The sequence below is a fragment of the Melanerpes formicivorus genome, unplaced genomic scaffold (assembly GCF_026170545.1).
Source record: "Melanerpes formicivorus ecotype bairdi unplaced genomic scaffold, bMelFor1.0.p_v2 SCAF_10, whole genome shotgun sequence".
NCBI classification, from domain to species: Eukaryota; Metazoa; Chordata; class Aves; order Piciformes; family Picidae; genus Melanerpes; species Melanerpes formicivorus.
In genome coordinates, this window is record NW_027142362.1 from 8,400,686 (window position 1) to 8,423,403 (window position 22,718).

Consider the following 22,718-nt stretch of genomic DNA (forward strand, 5'->3'; position numbering starts at 1 on the left):
ACTAAACCATGGCACCAAGCACCCCATCAAGCGCACATGCACTTCACCTGGGCTGCTGGTTTCACCCTTGACTCCAGCTTACCACCCCCAGACTCCTGTCTGGGGAGACTGGTTTCAGCCCCTTCCCCCTTCAAATCTAGTTTAAAGCCTTGTCAATGAGACCTGCCAACTCCCTTCCTAGAACCTTTCTCCCTTTGGGGCATAGGCCATTCTCATGTACTAAGATCTTTCTCCTCCTCTGGGACAGATGTACTCCATCTGTTGCTAGCTGACCTGGTGCCATAGAAGGTTCTCCAAGATCAAAAAACCCAAAATTCTTTTGGTAGCACCAGCCTTTGAGCCACTTGTTGATTACAGCTGCTGACCTGTTCCTTATGGTATTCCTTCCTGCAACTAAGGGTATTGCTGAAAAAATTATCTGTACCCCTGACTCCTCAACCAGTTCTTCCAGGGCCTTGAAGTCTTTTTTGATTGCCTTGGAGCTCTAGCTTCAACATCATCACTCCCTAACTGCATAACTATTAAGGGATAGTAATCAGAGGGCTGTACCAGCCTAGGCAGCCTTCTGGTAACATCCCTGACCCAGGCTCCAGGGAGGCAGCAGAATTCCCTGTGGGAAGGATCTGGCTGACATATGGGGCCCTCTGTTCCCCTCAGGAGGGAATCACCAATAACAATAACCCTCCTCTTTTTTTGGAGGGAACGAGTCCTGATGCTGGGGCAGACTGTTTTGCCTTAGGCAACATCTCAGATGGTGTGTCTTCTGCCATCAGAATCACCTCACCCTCAACTTTCAGTGCCCCATACTTGTTTTGCAAGGGCAGCAGGGAAGTGGAGGGGAGGGGGAAATGTGGGGGTTTTACTTTACGTCTCCTAAGAGGGACCTGTAATGGGCTCTCCAAATATGTAGCTTACCAGTCAAGATTTTAAATGATTTGACCTTTTGCCTGAATATCACATTTTATGGGGCAGTAGCATATAGAGATCTCGAGAAGGCAAAGACGACACCAGACAGGGAGTGACAGAGCAAGAAGCTCTTGGTCAATCCAAATACTTAGAACTGAGGGTAGATTTTATTAGACCTAATCCATTTAGTAAGTCCCAACAGGAGGACAAAGATGAAAATATACATCTGACATTCCTTTAAAAAATAGTAAATGAGAAGGGACAAGATCAAAACAGTAGCTGAAAGCCCTCACCCCTGCTTTAAACGCCAAGAAATTGTCATTAGCAGAGATTTAAACTCAGCCTTCTCTAGTCTAAACTTGTCACTGTTAATTACAAAGCTATTTAACTTTTGCAAGAAATAAAGACTGCTATTAATGAAAGAAGAACCAATTAGCCTTTAATCTACACACTGTTTTTTAATCAAACTTTCTTTTGATCATCAGACTCACTGCGGGATGCATTCTCTCCTCCCCATGTTGTAGTGGCTTCCATGGTTCCTAATGGAAGAGATTTTAAAGGGCTAGCAGAGTGGGGAGAACCTTCTCTGCAGGGCTAGAACTTCCTTCCCTTCATGTCAGTGGGGCTCAGTGGAAGCATGCTCATATCTGAGATATGTCCTCTATGACAGCATGGGCAAGTGGAATGATTCTGATGGTGTTTCCTAACCTCTTGTAGCAGCTGCCATTAAAGGAGCAGGCACTGAAGATGTCTAGAGGAATGTGAGACAGGAGTACTAAACTGTCTAGATAGGAAACAGAAGAAAATAGCTGTTTAAAGAAAGAAATGGAAAAGGGAAGGTAAGAAAAGAGGTAAAAGCAGAGATGGAAATGGAATTAAGTGCTGACTGCAAAGAATGATGGATGGGGGAATTTGCTTCTTGGCACAGGAACTTACTGTGGAAAAACAAAACAAAACAAATGGGACCAGGGCTTGATGTGTTAGAAACAAAAGGGATGACATGAAAAGGATCACATTAGCTAAATATTGTTGTGCCTTCAAACTGTTGGCTGCAGAGTCAGAGAGTTTTGATGAGGGTGTTGATTTCCTTTTTTTGGCTATGTATCTCCTTGTGGTATCAAAATAAGACCAAATATCTAGAATCAATAATGACGGAGTACTGCTTCCATTACATCATTTCTCCCTCAGCTGCACTTGCTGATTGGATCTCCCAGGAAGGAGGACAGATAGAAGATGTCCATAAGGCATCATGCACTTTGCAATTAGGGCCATGCAGATAACAAAATACAAGAACTTGACTCTTGGATGTGTAAACAAGAGAGAGGACATATATATTACCTGTGCTGTGTGAAACACAAAACTCCTGCTCTGACTGGAAACCTTTTGTCTGTCTTTTACTGGCAGAACTTTGCTGTATACTGTGTGCTGCTCTTTCTCCACCATATAAAGACAAAATTTGCCTGGCAGCAGCAGAACTCTTGAGAATTAATACTAACAACAACAACAAAAAAAGCACTTTAAAATAAATGCTAATATCTTCATACAATCACAAAGCCCATGGAGATTTCCTGTCATTGCAACCAGGATGGCAATTAAAAAACTAAAAAATAACAACAAAAGAAATCAATAGGTTGCAGAGAAAAGAGTGAAGATAAATGTGCTGTTCCAGACAGGATTTTCAGTCACAAAATTCAAGCTGGTAATAAAAGTACGTGAAGCAGCTGCTGAGATGATATTGGTGGCACAGAAATGTAAAAGGTAAGGATTTTAGCAAAGACAATAGGTTACATGAAATGTTTGTCAGGACTTGAGTAACAGCCCTGCACACTGCCAAAGACCAATTATTACTTTTTCTGTAAAACAAGGCTAATTCTAATGTCTTATCTCAAAAGGCTGGTCATTTTTTCACACTCCAAAGCTCCTTTATAGTAACTGCTTGGCATAAAGGGTCAGAACTGTGTCCACTTCTGGGCCCCTCAGTTTAAGAAGGACATTGAAACACTTGAACGTGTCCAGAGAAGGGCAACAAGGCTAGTGAGAGGTCTTGAACACAAGCCCTGTGAGTAGAGGCTGAGGGAGCTGGAATTGTTTAGCCTGGAGAAGAGGAGGCTCAGGAGTGACCTCATTGCCCTCTACAACTACCTGAAAGGTGGCTGTAGCCAGGAAGGGGTTGGTCTCTTCTCCCAGGCAAACCAGCACCAGAACAAGGGGACACAGTCTCAAGCTGCACCAGGGGAGGTTTAGACTCGAGGTGAGGAGAAAGTTCTTCACCGAGCGAGTTGTTCGTCATTGGAATATGCTGCCCAGGGAGGTGGTGGAGTCCCCATCCCTGGAGGTGTTCAAGAGGAGATTGGACGTGGCACTTGGTGCCATGGTCTAGTCATGAGGTCTGTGTTGATAGGGTGGACTCAATGATCCTCGAGGTCTCTTCCAACCTTAGTTATACTGTGATACTGTGATTTAAAATGAGGTGAGGGTCCGTTCATGTTTTTGAGGTGCTCCTGTATCACCATGCAAGTACTCAGATGCAAGAGACAGAAATAGCTTTACAGCACTGTGTCAAGATGTCTAAAGTTAGCTGGATGACTGTACCAGTTTTACATTTTAATTATTTTATGGCAAACTAAACTTGTCAATAAAATTTGGATTCTGATGCCCATCAAAACCTCCCTGTGTTTTTCTTGTGTCATAATCCCACTCTAGCAAGATGTAGATAAGAGCTCCACAGCTCCATTCTCTTTTTGAGCAAAGTGTAGCAAAAACGTTCTGTCTCAGAACGCTTAGAAAGATGCAATACTGAGAACACAGGACATTTTTAATTACCAAACCTCTTAGGGGGTGCTGCAAGATCCCACTTTGCTTTTCGTCCCCCTCAGACTGACCTAACACACTATAGAGCTTTTTATTTTCTTTTAAAGCACAATTATGAGAAAGTTCTTTTGACATTTGTTAAGCTTTAAAAAGAGAGCAAAGATATTGACAGGAACCATGTGAAACACAATGAGATTTGAAGGGTTCTTACCTGAAGTTAGAACTTCCAGGAAGCATAAACTTTATGCTTTACCTTCCAAAAGGTGTTCTCAATTCCCCTAATTCTTTAACATCAGTGTATACTTGCATAAATTACTGTCTAAAGTAAGGTCTGATTGAAAAAAACTCAGGAACTTGTTTCACTCCTTCTTCAATGATGTCAGCAACATTTTACTTAGGTGCTTGAAATGCAGATACCTGAAATGCTCTGTATCTGCAGTTCTGACTGAATCAGAAGGACCTGACAGAAAACAAGCCCTTAGTATTACCACTGCAATACACCATTAATATATCTACAGCTCCTCCAAAAATTACTTTTCATTATCATTTCTGAATCAAAGCTCTGTACATACGTATGCAGTAGTCTCCACTTTCATAGTATCCCGGGCAGCACTGAGATCTCCGCCGATACATTGTCCTCAGTCCTCTTCGATATGCTGTTTTATAACTTATTCTACAGGGCAAGACAGAAAAGCATTTGACAATATTGAAAATCAATGCCCACTGTGGGAATTATATTTGTGTTAAATTATGGTAAGGATAGCATTCAATAATTATTTTTTAATGCATGAAAGCTTTTGATATTAAAAGCCACAATAAAAAAGAAAATCAATTCTTGTTTGGAAACTTGAAATATAACTCATATTATAAACACAGAACTCATGGCAGTCAATCATTGTAGTCCCTCCTAGAACCACTATCTTAAAAGAACTCCCCAGTCCTAAAGCAAGGACAAGGTGTTTCCTGAAGAAGGAATTATTTATTTCTGCATATCAGCAAGGTCAGCTATCATCAGTGGAACAAGAGAATCTCCTACAGAGACGAGTGTGCCAGCATGTTACCCAAGAAATTACCACAACAGAAACTGCTCTCCATTCACAAAATGTGAAGTAAACCCCAACGGAGTTCTTCCTCCTTGCTAACCCTTTGAAGCCACTAATGCTCTACAAAATGGCATCACAATCCCAGTTCAGTGTTAAAAGCAAGTTTTTCCCTCCACAATATGTAGTCCACAGAAGCTTTTCTAGACTTTCTAGACGTAGAGACAAGGGATGGTAAGGTTAATCTAAAAGAGAGAGATTCAGACTAGACAGAAAGAAGTTTTTCACTCCAAGGCTGGTAAGATCCTAGCCCAGATTGCCCAGAGATGTGGTAGATGTCCCATCCCTGGAACCATTCCAGTTCAGGTTATTCAGGGGTCTGAGCAAACTGCTCTAGTTGCAGACATCCCTACTGACTTGCAGGGAGGTTGGATTAGATGACCTTCGAAGAATCCTTCCATCCCAAACTATTCTGTGATTTTATAGCAATGATAGAGCATTAGAAAAGGAATATTTAGCTGGGAATATTGAACAGCAAGCACTTCAAAACAGCATTGCTCATGTTAGTTTATTTGAAATTACCTAGACTGAACAGCATCTATTGTCCCTCACGTTAGATAAATTGATTGAATTTACTCTGCTGCATTCCAATCTATACAAACAGCCCAGAAAGCTCTGCAGCTCTGTCCAGTTCCTTGCTTTGTAGCAGAGATGCTGAAGAGCAAAACCCCACAGACAGACCGGAATGGGGCTGCTGCTGACAGTATGAAAGGTAAGATACCAGTTAGCTCACTAAAACTCCTTTGAAAGATTGTGACTATTAGTGAATATTCATCAGGATACTTTCCCACCCAGAATCAGAATGAATATAATGGCAATATCTTGCAGCCTGGGAAAAATTAACTTTCCGGTATCAGCTTTCATTCAGCGCTAGAAATGAACCCATCCTCATTTCACCTGATTTTCAATGCAGATTGAGGTGAAATATTTCAAACCCAGATCCATTAATAATTATCACTAACTCTTAAGTGCCTAATTCTTCAAGATTTAGGAGCTGCAAGGGCTGCCTACCATAAATCTGGACATGCACCAATCACTTAGAAAAGTTAGCTGGTCACATTTGGTGACCTAAGAAACACTTCCAATGACATGGCAGAATACATAGTCCTCAATGGCCCCATAAGAGACTGATTACCACTGACCTCACCCAAATTTCATTCCAAAATCTCTTCATTTCAATCAATAGCCTACAGAATTCCAAACACCCTGGCTGTTGTACCATGACATATCTTTCTATGCATATCTATACTACAGTACCACAAAACCCCGGATAAATAAAAGGTATGTGAGAAGATAAGAAGGCAAAATAAAACTGGAGGTTAGTTCTTACCTATGTCTAGTGCACTTGAACCAGTTCAGTATGTCAGTACATCTTGTGTAATAGATCTGATCAAAAGGATGAGCATAGGATTCCTGTACAGTCACAGCGTAGCTAGGAGCGGACAAAGAAAGGAAGTGAAAGTATGGTTGTTGCAACATAAAAAGCTTCAGTTCTCTGTATATGCTACTCATCTAACTTCAGCATGAAAATAATGAAATCAATAATCTTAGAAATGTTGGGTACTTTCAGGAACCAGAAAAGGCTTCCTTCAACCACAGTTCTCCCTGAAAACTTTGTAATGCTCTGGCTCTACAACTGAAATAGGTGTGGAGATTTCAGTCTGAGTAATAAATCATTCCCTTCCAGAAAAGAAACAAATGCTACTAAAATTCATGGCAAGTTTAGCAGGTGCAAAAGGTATTTGGTTAACTTGATAATGCAAATTTTAAGAGAGGAAAGTTGCCTTCCTGCCTAAGAGTGTTAATTTTTGCTTGCATTCCACAGTGCCAACAGGAGCTCATCTTAGCACTGCTAAGGAGATGATTACACTTCGTTTGATGATGAGAAGCAGAATCATTACTTCAAACACTGGGTGCAGCATTTGTAAAAGGTTGAAGAGTTAGGTTTTCAGATGGACAGATTTAATTTTGTTCATTTGCAGAGAAGAGCTACCTTTTCTGAGCCGTCTTTTCCGAACATGAGTTAATTGACAACTAGATTTGGGGCCCTCCAAATTACAGTTAGAACTGACTGAAAATTGTAACACAGGTTAATTGGTATCTAGATCTGGGACACTTTGGCATGTTTAGAATGGGATTACCTCTTTCTGTACAAGTGAATGGGTATAGATTAGAGATCTCAGAACAATACTAAGAATTTACTACCTCCTTCCTAAAACTCTACTTATTGATGTTACTGGTACTATATGAAGCATTCTGATTATAATGAACGTGCCCAGGTCTCTCACATGATACAGGAACATAACTCTCACGGACTTGTTAGCATGAGTCATTATATAACCCTACAGTAAGTGTGAGGACTGCTTAAGAGACTCATAATCTCAGGTTCTGATCTGGTAACAAGCTCTACTTTATCAGATCCACAATATCTCCACAGACTGATACTGAAATCATTCTAGGCAGGGTCAAGACCCAGGAATTAGATCCTCCAAGGTATTATATGGATTGTCTTAATCCTCCAAGTGATTTCTTTTTCATCAGTGGGTCTGCTGATGTGATTAAGCCCTGTGAGACTGCACCCCTAAGGTCATAATGAAATATTTGCTTGGAGGGTCTGATTGGCTGGAAATCGAAGGCTGCACTATTGCTGCCCTGCTTGTCATGCCCCCTCTAGACAAGCCAAGATTCTGCTAGATGCTGCTTTTGCCCTTTACCACAGTTTGCTGAGTCTGACAATAATGTTTTCACATCTGCTAATGCCAAAATGTAAAACATTTGCATTGCTCATTAATGTAAAACACTAACACTCACAAATCCTGATTATTATTTTATGATCCTGTTTGTTATCCAGCAATTGCCCTAACAATCTTTTCCCTTTGATTTATTAACATCTAAGTAACAAAGTCATCTTGGTCAGTACAAGCAATCAATTTTGGTATTTAATTTTTGTTTCTCCTTGATTGGGTCTCTAGGTTGCTGACTTTCTTCAGACAAAATCAATATTTTATTCCTGTGCTCTGAATGCACTTCACCTCACCACACAGGCTGCAAATTTTATTCCTGTATGGTCTTTGCCTTGCAGTTGCATTATCTACAGTTAATTCTCTAATTAAGGTCTCTAAAATCAAAGCATAGGGCCATTAAAGTACATTTCCATTTTTGCTCTTGTTGAGGGGCTTGTTTTACTGAACTGTACAGCAATTCACATTTGTGTGGAACTAAACCACAGAACAGAACTGGAAATTTAGCAAGTTAAACTTCAGAGCACAGGAACTTTAGCTTCTGCAAACAGACCCTGCATGACTCTGAACCCTATCAAAGCTAGTGGGCTTCTGTGTACTCAGAAATGTCCTGCACAGATCCACTTTTAGGACTAGGACACTAACAATAGAGAGAACAAGAATTACCAGGGCCTTTAATTCCCAGCTTTCATGAAGCTACTCTTTGGTGCTGACACAAATTTGGCAGATACAGCCACAAAGTTCAGGACATACAGAAGAAGCCTGCAGGACGTACAGAAGAAGCCTGCATGTTGCAGCAGGAAGATGTTACAACTTAGTAGAAATCTCAAATAGTCTTACTTGATAACACCCAGCTAAAAGCAAGAATAAGGCCACCACTTCTCTAGGTCCATCCATGATAAGTGAAAATAAGTCTGTGCAGTCCTCTAGCTGAAATTATGGAGGAGCTTTCCAAAGTACAGCTGAGCAGAAGGTAACACAAGGGTACGTGTTCTGCAGCTCAAGTTTTAGAACCAATTCTTTGGGATGATCCAAATCCTCAGGCACTCAGGAGTACCATCTCTGTCATGTAAATCCATGCTCTTCTGTGAGGCAGGGTGGTATTTATCAAATTATGGCTCTTATTGGCTTTTTAAATGTAAAAATCTGAAACAGCTTGCAAAAAAAAAAAAAGAATAAATTGATATACATTACCTTTCCCAATGGCTGCAAACATTTGGATCATCTGGGTTTAGGGCCAGGGTAGTTTGGAGCAGCAAAGACAGAATAAGCCCTTGTAGAATCCACGTGAATAACATATGTGCCACCATTGTTGTATCTAGATAAAGGAAATACAGGCATTAAAGAGAATTCTGAAGAAAACCTCCTTCTAGGCCTTTTTGTCCTTGCATTTGTACAAATCCAGATCCTGTAGAGTTATTTACAAACTGAAATACCTGCAATAGCATCAGCTAAACAGTGAAATAGTTGAAGAGCACAAAAGCATTCTAAACAGAATTTGTACATTTAAACCTACTAAACCTGGCAAACTTGATGAGTAAATTATCCAAGATATTGGCAGCCCCAACGCTTCTTCCAAAGAACGTTTCTGATGCTAATAATTTTTACAGCTGTCTGCTGAACTGACAAATAACTGGGGTATTAAAGCAATCTATTCTTCCATCAACCTATAGGCAAATGGATGAATACCCCAATACCCCCTTTGATTTATTTAAATGGGGTTTAAATGTGTCAATACAGTAAGGTAGAGCCAAGACATATGCTTATTACGTGAATGAAGGAAAATCAATTCACACTTCAACTCTTAGATGGGGAATCACTTAGAATGACAGAGGTCAGCATGTTGAGTCACATTATGCAGAACAACAAACATTAAATAAAAATATCTGCCCTGAAGTTGGAAATAAATTGTACAAAACTCATTTGGTGTGGTCGCTTCATCATCGTCAGTTCATCTATTAAATGTACTGACTTGTACCTAGTTATTGCTCACTTGAAACCAAAGTCATGGTGTTTGCCTAGAGGTCCCCAATGATATCAGCAAAAAATACAAAATAAATAGGAAATACAAAGCTACTTTTCAATGTACCTGCATTGGATGTGTTGCTCTTTTAAGCATCAAGCCAGGAAAGAGTATTTTTTAAACATCCATTTCAGGCATTTACATTGTCACAAAATCCACCATTCAAATCCAAAATCCCATAAATTATTCCTGGCAACAAGACTGCCCTAAAAATAGATTGAATCTTCATATGTTCATCTAAAAAAACACATGGCTCGTTGCCTCATAGTCCAGAACAGCAAAAGGGATGTTAAGGGGTTTGCTCTGCATGGCACTGATATATAGCCCAGCATAAAGAAGCCATCACAAAGCAGAATGAGCAGCAGAGGGATACCCAGGAAAGCTGAAATTGCCTCCTGATTCAAAGCCTTCTTAGCTAGTTCAAGGACACCCATTGCCTTTAGTGGATTCGAAGTCAAGATCCCAATGGGAGTAATAGCTCATCTTTTATATTATTCCTAGAGCTCTGCTAAACCCAAAGATAGGTCTTAAGCCATGTAAGTCATATTAATGTTAATTAACATGATTGAATGGTAATGCTCCTCATGAAATGGATTTAAGTCTATGAGTGGCCATTCCCTACCTGCAGGCTGTTTCAAAGTCCCATGGCAACAATGCAAAAGCTTACTCTGGAAATTAATAGGGCTGATGAGACAGGAACATGAGAGATGGCTCTGTTTATTGAAGACTTTCACCACACTTATCCTAGGCACTGATTCTCTGTCGAGGAAAAGTATCTTGAGCAACTGATCTGCAAGTGGTCATGCGTCAAAAGTTATGCAAATCAAATGCTCAACACCTCAGAGCTTGTATAAGAGTAGAAATGAAGTTTTCAGAGAATCATGAACGCAGGTTGCTCAAAGCCTGGTTTTAAATATGTACCAACAGATGTGAACTGCCCAGGTATGAGGCTCAACAAAATGACAGAGTGCCCTTTCTCAAAAACATCTTCAAAATATCTTTAACTTGTTCCACTGGCTACCATTTGAATAATACCAAAGTACAGATAACAAGTTCTTCTGAGTGCAATTCACCCTCCTTCTCCATTTCCTATATATTCAGTACATGGCAAGGCAGACCAGATAGGACTAGAGGAAAGCCTGCTGCTGAATGACAGAAATGGCCAAAGCAAGAGCAAGGCAAAACTGCTTAAGGAAATAAAATTATTAAAGGGTGAGTGTGTGTGTGTGTGATAAGCCAAAACACAGCTCTGTGCTCCATTTGTTAACTTATGAATACATCAACAGCCAGGGTTTATCCCTAAATTAATTAGGGGCAGAACACTGGCCTGACCTCTGCCCAGAAAGAATGAGGCTTTTTGCTTTTAACCCAACCAGTCTCACATTTGAATTCTGTAGTTCGCAGAGATCTCAATTTGTTCTTAGGAAAACAATGTTTCACTTTAGGTTTGAAACCAAACACACACCAAAGAATTATTTATAAGCCTTAATAGCACACAGAATATTGTTTGCAACGTTGTCTGAAAGAGGTTCAAAATGGTTTTCTAAACTTTTACTGCTAATGCTATTTTGTTATTTGTTTATAAACAAACTGCTTTGTGCAATTAATTTTCAGACTCTGTAAGTTAGATCATACATCAAAAACATCCAACCCTCCAAATACAGCAGAACCTCATTCATCTCAAGTGTCCCCTTTTCTAACCCAAATGAAATATTTCATTTTGATCACTGTTAATAGAAAAGACCTCATACCAAAATGGAGTGGTTGCTATTACAAGATTCAGAACAAAACTCTAAAAGCAGGAGCACAAATGTTAAGAACAACCATCAAAAAAATAATCCAGTATGACATCTACTAAGGGGGTTTTCCAGCTTTTAATCCTCACCACAATACCTTCTACGTTCCTGATCTGTGTTTAACATTTGGAACATATTCTCCGAGGAGGCAGAATCAGCCCTTCAGGGGGACAATGCCTGTAACTTCCTTAAAGACAGAGCCCAATGACATGAACATTTCCAGTGTCTCCCCTGTGACTGTTCTGAGGACAGGCAGCCTTTGGAGCTTCACAAGAATATAAATGACACATAGGGCCTCTGTGTAACCCCTAAGTGGACTCTCATTTTTTGTCTCTCCAGGTCATTTTTTGTCACTCCAGGTCATTTTTTGTCACTCTCCTTTTTTGTTTTGAGGAGCAAAAGAAGTCAGTTCAGGTACAATCTGGCAAGGAAGAGAGTCTTTTGATCCAAAAGACAAGTTGGTGTTTTTTCACAAGTGTCTCACCCTCTGTTAATTATAACTGATCAGGTTAGGTGTCTGTTACTGATGAAGCCATTCTCGCACACCTTGCTCTTTTTGGAATATACTTCAGTCACTGCTTCCATCAACAAAGAAAGGAAATACACTTTGACTGTTAAGTCCCGAATTTTAGCTAGAGCAAAACTGGCAGGTAGCAAATCATTGATTTGTCTGTAGCTTCACTTTACAGTTTGTTCTGTTTTTTCTTTCCCCCAAGGAAACTGTGCTGAGGTTTGCAAAGAGACTAGATGTAGATGATCCTTTCAACTGGATGAAGTACACAGAAACCTGGATAAAAGTGGATTTCTTCCTCTCCTTTGCCATTTGTACAACACAGGCTTAGGACAACAGGACCACACAAGATTGGGACCCACATGAAAAGATAATATGACCCCAAAGAAACCTTGCTGGGTAAAGCAAGCATCCTCTAAAGCTTTCTCTAGGTGTTGAGGAACTGGTGCTTGTAATATTCTTGTGAAAGAGGACTGGTATGGCTTGAGAAAAAACCAAACCAAACCCACAGATTAAGTTTCTCCTCTGCTTCTTTGGCTGACACACTACAAAATTCAACTAAAAATTACCATTAGAGAATTTCCTGACTGGGGCCAGAATTAGTGAAACCTTTTGACACTTCTGTCACAAAATATTTCATAGCATGACGCCAACATGAAATTCAAATAGAATTTTCAGTCCATGACAAAGTTCTAGATGGAATGCTTTTCTCTTAATTTAGGACTAAATGAGTTCTAAATGAGGCAAAATCCTCTTATTTGGTGTCCAGCTGTAATCAGAAAAACATTAGCAAAAGTGTTTTTTACCAGCATGCAATATACTGAAACCCATAGATACTTTTGAAGGCACTTCCTTTAGATGTTGAAATGTATATGTAGCTGATTAATCCAGTCTGATTTTTCCCCACACATTTCCATGCAATGCATTTAATGAAGACCCTAAAAAATAAATCTTACCTCAAAGTGCTAAGAATTCCTAATGGATTCTGTTTTTACAGGCTATCAGCACATAAAGCCTCACAGCACATTAACAGGAGATCAGAAGAAAGCTTTTGGGAAGTTGCTTGGCCCCTATGAGCAATCAGTGAGAAAAACAGAAAACATATAAGGTCAAAGCAAGTGTTTGGGGGAGTGGAAACAAACTAAGGCAGAAATGCAATAAATCATTCTACATAATTACATATCAGAAGGTAACTGTGCTATATCAGACCAAAGTCCACTATGCTGCTCCCATCAAGTAACCAGGAAAGAGTGTAAGAAGGCAGGAGAAGCCCAGCATGGTAGGAGGTTGGAAGGGACTTTTGGGGATCATCTAGTCCAACCTCCCTGCTCAAGCAAGATCACAACATCCAGGTCACTTTGGAATATCTCCAGAGAAGGAGACTCCACAACTTCTCTGGGCAGTCCGCTCCAGTGCTCCAGCACCCTCACAGCAAAGAAGTTTCTCCTCACACTCACATAGAGCCTCCCAGGTTCCAGTTTGTGCCTCTAGCCTCTTGTCCTGTAGTGGGCACCACTGATAAGAGTTTGGCCTTAAGACCCCTTCCCTTGTAAAACATCCCTTTTAAATCCTTTTGGCTTCAAGCAACTTGAAACTTTGTGACTCCCTCAGCCATGAATGGTTTGTTTGTGTTTAATAGCATTGGATGGATTCTGTTTCAATTATTTTTTGATCCATTAAAAGGTAAAATTCAACCCTCTAAATTTAAATTACAATGTCCACAACCTCATGACTGTCTCACATCTTAGTCATGTACTGTATAAAATAATTCCTTTCCTTTTGGTCTGCCTCATCAATTTTATTTGATGTCACCTTGTTCCCCCCTTAGAAATCAATCACTGGCTCTGAGACTTCTTTTCCTATCACTTCCTGTCACATAAACAACATTTTGTTTACATATAGACTTCTTCTGTAATATCCCAACATGAAAGTTCTGTTTCTTTCTGGAGGTTAGATGAATGACCTCAGTAAAAGCCTTCTGGAAACCCATCTGGATCTTCTCAGTGTTTATTTGAAAGAGCCTTAATAATTTATGAAGCATTTACAAAGACATGTTGATTGCATTATATTTTTTGAGTGGTCACCCAACTCTGTTCTTAATTATCATTTCTACCAAAGAGCAAAATCTAGGTGCCTCATAACTAAAACTTATTCTTATATCTGCATGTGTGCAACTGAGGAAAATGCAAGAGAATAGTTAAGCCAGAAAACAAAAAAGTTGGATTTCACTGAAGAAGCATTAAAGTGACTGAGTGTTTGCTGATTACACTATTTTAGTCTCTAAGTAGTAGCAAGCTTCCAACAAGCTGCCCTCTGTGGCATTCCTTCTTCTCATCCCATCTGAAATTTTCATGATAGTTTAGGGAAGGGATCATTTAAACACACACTTCATTTGGCTCTACATCAGATTTTGTTAGAAACAAGCTGTTATGAAAGCTAAATGAGGCCGTGAGTTTCAAAACTGATCAGGATTTTTTCTTGATACTTCCACTTATGATTAATAACTTGAGATACCATAAAAGGGATGAATAATATGTAGAGCTCGGAATTCATGCTAAAAAACAGGTTGTTTTTGCCTGGGCAGTCAAGAACTAAACCTCTCAAACTCTCTAGTCACCTCTAAAGGTTGTGGTCATGACCAATAGAAATATTGATGATGACAGTTTGGGGTTTTGTTTGGTTGTGAATGAAAATATAAAGCTGTTCTAAACAGATAAACACTTCCAGGAAGGATCAAGTACTGAATACAAAAGGCTTGACAATGTGATTCTTATCAGCTGAGCACAGAGAAATTCCAGTGACAGAATCATAGAATGGTCTGGGTTGGAAGGGGCCTCCAAAGGTCTTCTAGTCCAACCCTCTCTGCAGTAAGCAGGGGCATCCTCTACTAGATCAGCTTGCCCAGAGCCCTGTTGAGCCTCACCTTGAATATTTCAAATGATGGGGTCTCAACTATCTCCCAGGGCAACCTGTTTCAGTGTTCCATTACCCTCATGGGAAGAACTAACAGAAACCTCAGACCAGGCAATCCAGGCAATTAGTTTAGTTATGCATGATGAAATATGCTTATCAAGAAAAAGGCTGTTGTGTGTGCCTAGGATTCAAAGAACTTGAGTTCAAATCATCCTGTCAAAGACTTAAGGCACAACACTGGGTTAGCAAAGTGGACTAGACTGAGATAATTCAAATTCCACCCAAGTTCTGTACCTAATATTTTCTGTAGTCTAGCTCTGAGCCTTCAGAGGCACCTAACCACCATATGACACTAGGCCTAGAAACTCCAAGTGATGTTTAGGACATACAAGTTCTCAAAGGCTCAGTGTCTTCAACACAAAAGAGGAGAAGAGGACTGACAAACCCGCCAGGTGCTTTAAGAATACGCAGAGTGGAAACTGAAGTGATTAGATACCGAAAAAGCAATATATAAACACATTGGTATTTGAGGAAATCAATCAGCCACTCAAGGAAATCAACTAGATTTCTAGATCTGTGATTCTGTGATCTTTAAGGTCCTTTCCAAACCAAACCATTCTGTGATCAACCCACAAAGAAATGCAGACGCTCTTATTTCATCAGCACTTACATAAACTTCATACCCATGCACGCTCATGCAAAGCACAAGCTCTAATCCAAAAAGCTATTATTCATTACAGCACTAAATTTCTTTTTCCTTAAATAATTGAATACTTAATCAATAGCCCAGCAGAAATATAATGAAAATATTGCATTAACAACACCTAAAAACATTGCTGAAACTGTGCCCAAACACAGATAATTGCTGGCTCTGTTTCAGAAAGGTCAGCTTGGAAAAATATTATCTGTGATTTGCTGCCCATAATTTTGTACTTGCACCAAACTACCAGTGTAGAATTGGAAGCCAGCCCTTTGAACATTTGGCCCCTGAAGTTATTAATCCAAACTCAAGTCCACCCAAACGCTAGTGTTGCTTGTAGTGCCTCAGCTCTGAACTGATCTTCCAAGCCCTGCCAGTTAGGACAGGGGCATGGCTGACATTCCACCGGCACTTTCTGCCAAAAGCAAGCTGGTGTTGGCAGGCTTCAAAGACAAAATCCTGGTACCCTGCAGTATTTCAACAGAAGACAGCCTCCTGCAAGCTAAGAAATCCTCCTGGGGCAGTCATCTCTGAACCCTCTCAATTAAAATATGGTAAACAAGGGAAGGCAGACACTTTGTGCATTTGTCTGCTCAATGCTGCTACTCTGATCTCACCATCTGACCTGTGCCATAAGGGGTTGGCAAAGAAAGCCAACCAGTGCTTCAGTAGTGTCTCTTGTGCTGATCCCAATCCTTCTGCATAGTAGAATTTTAAAGCTGCCGAAGCTGTGTGGGTAGTCATATTCTCTCCTGATTTAACAGTATCTTTATATTCACTATCCCATGCAATTTTCAGATATTCCCTCACATACATTACTTCAGAAGGGAAAGTAAGCTGACACGCATCAAATAGCTGATCTCCTGAGAACCCAAGTTAGCTTGCTTACATATAGCCACCCACCTAATCCGTGTTCAAGATGTCAAACACAACATATGCTTCCTTAGACACTTAGGGCAACAAGGAACTTGCATCCCCCCAACACCCAAGATAAATAAAGCAGCTGAAGTGTTGCAGGCATGCCCATATGAGCAATAATTTTTCTAAGTATTTAGTCAAAAAAATAACCCCAACAAAACCCCAATCATTTATTCCAAAGGAATTCTTGTACAGCATTTAAAGAGTGCACATGAAGTTGATTTGAAAATGAGAATAATGAGCAATGAAATACAAGGATGTTCAATGCACAGGCAGTGAAATAAATTAGGCATGATGCTGTGAAAGTGCTGTGGAAGTCAGGAGGAAGGAAAAAAAAAAGCCCAGTTTGAAAATGTTGAATATGCTCTATGGTTATGTTTTTAAAAATGACTTCTATTTGTCAAGAACAATTGGCCTCTCCTTTTCGTCTTCATTTATCTCAGAGGAAAATAAAATGAAACAAACAGCAAAAAAAGTCCCAAGTACAGTGAACAGCTGAGCCAGGGACAAATTAAGTAACACAGATTGATGGCTGTTGATCTACAGCAGTACTATCACATCCCAATGCTCCATCTCATCTTTCATTTAAAGACCCGTCTCTTCTTTTCCAGAAACAGTGCAGTATTTATGGGAGAAGGCTGATTTGCAAGCTTTGGAGCCGCACCGAGAATCCAGATTCTGCTGTTCCAATTTGGCTTGAATGTTGGTGAATGCCTTGAACTTTCAAGGTAGTAATCCAAATAAAATGAAACTGAACACTGGAATAAAATGAACACTGAAACTAAACATGTATTTTCAAAAAGTGCTGCAGGCAGGGCAAAGCTTTTTATCTTCAGCTTCTTCATAAGACACTAAGGAAATAACGTTTGCTTCCACTGCAAACCCCACTGGTCCAATAGCATGTGTCTTCATCTGGGTTTTCCCAGTGCTTTATCCTCCCTGGCATTCTCTGTTACAACAGCACTCAGATGTTCTCTTCCTGTATTCAATTTCCTCTTAGCCTTTTGAAATCTTAATCTAAAATTTTTTAACTCCATAGCTATTAAAGACATTGACTGCCCCATGTAGAATATCACTTCTTCTATGAATGCCTGCTAAGTATAAAATAAATGTTAAATCAATTTTTAGATTTCTAATGGCTTAAGAATTAGAGTAGCCACTTATAAACTGCCAATTTTACTTGAAATATGAGAGGTTTCTTCAGAAGCTGCAATAAGCTTTTGTGCTTTCCTGTGCTTCTTACAGGGCACATCTGGAACACTATCAGTATTGGAGGAATGGTAGTCGGTTCAATCATGTCAAAGCTAAAAGCCTGAAGTTGGGAGTCCATGCAATTTATATGCCTATCAGAGCATGTGCAAGTCTCTGTGTGTATGAGAGTCAGGCTGGTTTTGTAGGTGCCTAAAAACAGACACAAGCACTTAGGTTCAGGCATCCAACATGGAAAATAGTCTGAACGGATCTGGTCTTCTCTAGAACAGAAAGCTGATGCCATCAAGAAAGTCACGGTGTGTGAACAAGGTTTGTGCTAGTAACCCAAAACACCTCTACAGGAAGTTTAAGATGGAGGGTGGACTAGGTGACCTGGAAAAGTCCCTTCCAACCCAAACCATTCATGATTCTTTGATTCAAAAAGCTCCAGACCAGGTCGAATGAAGCTCAGAGCAATCTGGTCTAGTGGAAGTTGACCTTGCTCATGGGGTAAGGGTGGAAGTAGATGGTCTTTAAGGTCCTTTCCAACCCAGCTCATTCCATGACTCTACACATATCAAAAAGTAAGGTCAGATTTATGTCCTAACAAAGGCCTGACTCCATGTCAAGGCAAGACTCAGACACACACCAAATCCCTTTCCATGTCCTGATTCCTCAGTGAATCCAGCTCAAACATGGAAGGACAAGTGTTAGTCAACAGGGCTGGCTGCAAGGCTCAGGAATACAGCAAAATGTCTCAGCAATGTAAACTCAAATTCCCATCTTTTGACCAGCCACCACTGGCTGTAGACCTTCAAACTTGATAACCAGAGGCAGTCAGCATGAATAATCTTCATTCAGCTATGGAGCAGTACCCAGCTGTATTTTCACCAAGATGGGTCTCAATGGATCGAGAAGGGCAACAGCAGCATCTGCAAATGCTCTTTCATCACAAGTCTTACACTTCCCTGTCTGTTTTCTCCTCTGCAAAGCAGGTCTGTGGCCAAAATTCCCAGCAGATCCAGTCTCCCAATATATCCTCATCTTTCCAGGAACCATCACCGGCACTGTTAGAGCAATAACTGGAGAGATAAATGAGACCATGACCCCAGTTTTATTTAATTTTACATCACCACTATGCAAAGCTCTTGACTTTGCTGTCTCCATGACCTACTTTAGCTATTGTTTATTTTTTTTTTTTCTTTTTTTCCAGGAAATTGTTCATTAAGGATGAAAGCACCTGGCTTACAGTAACAGGGCACTGTGCAAAATATCTGTCATCAAGATGTGAGAGGAACATTCATAAATGCATCAGAAAGAGCAAACCCACAAAGAACTGAGGGACTGCAGGGGAGTGTCATATGTAGAATGAATACAAAGAAGATGTAAGGGTCAAAATCTCTAACTGCTGTAGATGGCTGGACTCCAGAGTTCACTGTGCCAGTTTGTATCTGCAGAGAATTTGGATCTACCAGCCCTGTCATCGGATACAGATGGTACTGGAGCTACTCAGGTTAGAGCTAGTGTTTTCTTCTGGCAGAAAAACAGTAGCTAGAAAAACCACTATGGACAAAAGCAGATCTGAGTAACTGGTGCATGCAACTACTTTGGATTCTTCTTCTCCCCCCTCCTAAATCTGGCATTGAAGACTTACTTAACTACTGTGAGAAAAATAAAGAGTTTATGGGGTAATTGTATGGCTTTACTTCAATCTTTTTACAGTTGTATTCACTTTTTTTCCACAGGTTAAGTTCAGTTTCCTCTCTGTATTCTTCTCTCATCAACATCGTATATGTACCATCTGCTAAGTCCTCTTACTGAGCCCTCCCTATAGCTTGCTCCCAGACAGCCCTCAGATGGTCAAGAGAACACTTTCCTGCCAGTGCTTTGTTAACCCCTCTGCAGAGGCATAAAAAGCAGAACTTAGAAGTTACTTGTACATAACCTTAATGCAGCTTACTCTGTACTGAGAGCATCTAAGCAGATACCACTTACAGCTCTGGGGTATTACAGTGATGAGGATGATACAGAAACAGGCAGAAAACAACACTTGTGAACCAAGCACACTTGTCAGCCAAGGGCCAGGTGTATACTCAGCTGTCCTTGTCTCAGTCTTACCCCTGGTAAAATGGACAAGTCCTTCCCTCCCTTCTTTCTCTGACTGTCCTCCAGAGAGTTGTACATAAATGCACAATGTGACGGTTAATTGGATTTCAGTTATTTTCATAACTGATGCTGCCCAGTCTCACCTACTGAGGAATAAAACCCCTCATCCTATGCCAAAGTAGACAGTAGACAGAAATGAAGTATCAATACGAGTGTTGCTTGTTTATTTGTTTAAATCTGGAGCCCACCCACAAGACCAGTCATTCTTTTTTCAGACTCCTTCAATCCTTTGGTTTACTAACTAGCAAGTGAAACACCAGGCTGGAGTAGGAATGAGTAGGTGGGAACCAGAGCAGTCAGATGCTCTTGGAACAACATTGAAAATCTGAAAACTGGAAGCTGATTTTTAAAAATTATAGTAAACAATTCTCTTTTTCCCCCCAGATAATTCTTTTTTAAAAAGAATACTGACTCTGACCATCCTGAAAAGAGTTTTTAGTGAGGCGGGTGTTGGTCTCTTCTTTCAAGTAACCAGCAAGCAGATGAGAGGAAATGGACTCAAACTGTGCCACGGGAGGTTTTCATTAAATATTAGGAACAATTTCTTTCCTGCAAGAGTGGCCAGGCATTGAAACAGGCTGCCTAGGGAGGTGGTGGAGTCACCATCCCTGGAGATGTTCAAAAACCATGTAGACATGACACTTCAGGCATGGTTTAATGGCCATAGTGGTGCCGGGTTAACAGTCAGACTTGCTGATCTCAGAAGTATTTTCCAACCTTTACGATTCTAGGATTCTATTTCATCTGTCTTTAACTTCCACCTCAGAGGGATTTAGTCAAAATAGTCTCTTCAAACCTTAGAGCATCTCATTGAAAAGAAGCACAAAAGGCCAGCTGGAAATATAGATATCAGTTTAGCTCTGAAAGATGTTCACACTTTGCAACTTAAACAAAATATTTACTAGTAACATCTCACCTTATTATCATGAATGGAGAGCAAATTGACATTTCACACAACTGAGTAGGCTAATCACATACACAGACACGTGCTCTAAAACCCCGGCTTTTCATGTTCTTAAGTATAAGCAATTAAGGGTAAGAGTAACATTTCATAATTAAGTCATTGATCTAAATTCCTTTTCACTTCTCTGTGAAAGCACTGAACTTACGTAAGACATCTGAGATTGTTCCTCTCTCTCAGATCCACATCTGTTCTCAGCAAATACTCCGCTCGTGACTTGTTGGGTTTGGTGCTGTGGTTTTCTTTCCTTCTTTTTAGGTTTTGCTTTCACAAGAAATTAAAATTTTGAAAGTCTGAGTCTATCATTAACTTTGAAGAAAGCACTAAAAACTCAGTTTATATATATATAAATCATAGGGAGCTATGGGAAATTGTGCATTAGGCTGGCCTACTAATTAACATCAACTATGCCATATTACTTCCACTGTTCAAAAGTATCCGCCTACAGATCTAAAATCTTTGCAGAATTATTATAATCAGGAGGAAAAAATCCCAAATCTCTTTCCTCTTTCATGTGGAGCCACACAGAATGCACTTCTTCAGATTTCAAAGTCCATTAAAACATCACCTTTGAAAACAGATGCACAATCAGGCCCAGGAGTGATTTATGCAGGAGAGATGCTCAGAACTGCCAGGAACTATTCATGTTCAAAGTACCCCCAGCAGGCTCAGCTAGGTCCAGTTTGCATCACATATAATTAGGATTCTTCAGACCATAAAAATCAATAATATAATTAGTGAATGATACGTTATTTTCTCGGAATCTTGCTACAACTTATCTGTCTTTGATCAAGCAAAGCTGACTGCTAATGACATTTCATGTTAATTAATGAAAATACATGTGATAAGAAGTTCTTTGGAGAATTATCTAATTATGGACCAGAAAAATGAAGTGTGTAATAACTGTAATTTATGTTTCTCTCAATGACTGTTCTTTAGGATATTCTAAGAGACAGTAGGATTACAGGTCGTCTTTGGCTCCACGTCTTCCTCTCCTGCAGAAACACCTGCTTGAACTGGTGTGTGTATGACAGATGACCCAGTGCACTAATGAGTTCAGACTCATTTGTAATGCCAGAGTCTGCAGGTAAATTCTTCCTCAGCAGTAGGACGGCACCAGCAGAATATCTGATGAAATTCACTTATCTTTTGACAGCAGATGATTGACAGCAAACCATCCTGACTGAAGTTACTGACAAAACAAATAACAGAAGCTGGGGAGATGAAGCAGGAATTTCAAAGGAGTGACTACAACCCTCAGAGAAGAATGATTACAGAAGGCCAAAGTATTTCATAATCTCAGAGGAATGCAACATTTTGCTACCAATCACTTTGACTGCCTGAGACCTCAGCTATTGAGGAATATTTACATTTAAAATATTCCAATTTGATGGAACATATCTAACTAACTCTTCATGATTGTCAGGCACGTGGAGGAAGGCAAAAGGAAATTTTTCATTGTTATAAAATGCCATGGGATTCCCCAGAAACATTGCAGCAGGTTTAATATGTTTGTCTATAAACTAGAGAGGAAGGGGAGAATAAATGCATTGTGTTAACACCATAGGGCAGCTCCTATGGTTGATGTCATGGCAATTAGCTCCCATTTCCCAACACATTTTGGCTCTGTTAATATATATATCCTAATGCTCTTGCTTAATATTAGCTACATACAGTAAATGAACCCCTCAGTTTTGGGGAAACTATTCCTCTAATAATCATACAAAGCAGCATAATAACATTCAGAAATGTTAAATCTTCTGACAGAAGCTCTACTAATTCCTTCTAGGACATGCCCCATAGTTCAGTGGCACACTGCTGTCAGTAAGAGTGGGGAAAACTGAACTTAAAATTAAATTAAGGCTTTCAATGATCTAAATTCTAAGGAAAAATAAGAGATGGGAGGGGCGGAATAATACTAATCTTGTTGCTTCTCTTAGGGTTTGGTTTAGCTTGAAAGACGAAGTGTGAAAGTGCTGAG

At 40.0% G+C, this 22,718-nt stretch overlaps 1 protein-coding gene across 9 annotated transcripts in view; it reads right to left on the reverse strand.

Moving 5' to 3' along the window:
- The window catches only part of MEGF11 (multiple EGF like domains 11), a 306,782-nt gene that overhangs the window by 228,408 nt on the left and 55,656 nt on the right, over positions 1-22,718 (reverse strand). For 8 of the 9 annotated variants that reach the window (XR_010987968.1, XM_068143526.1, XM_068143524.1 and 5 more), the window contains exons 1-4: positions 12,845-12,920; positions 8,753-8,876; positions 6,148-6,249; positions 4,290-4,390 (exon numbers count right to left, since the gene is read on the reverse strand). Coding sequence is in view for 8 of the 9 variants with exons in the window: in XM_068143526.1 (XP_067999627.1) it covers positions 4,290-4,390; positions 6,148-6,249; positions 8,753-8,868 (319 nt within the window). In the remaining variant the exon portion in view is untranslated. Of the gene's footprint in view, positions 1-4,289; positions 4,391-6,147; positions 6,250-8,752; positions 8,877-12,844; positions 12,921-22,718 lie in introns of those variants that run through there. The other variant, XM_068143523.1, reaches the window with a different exon arrangement.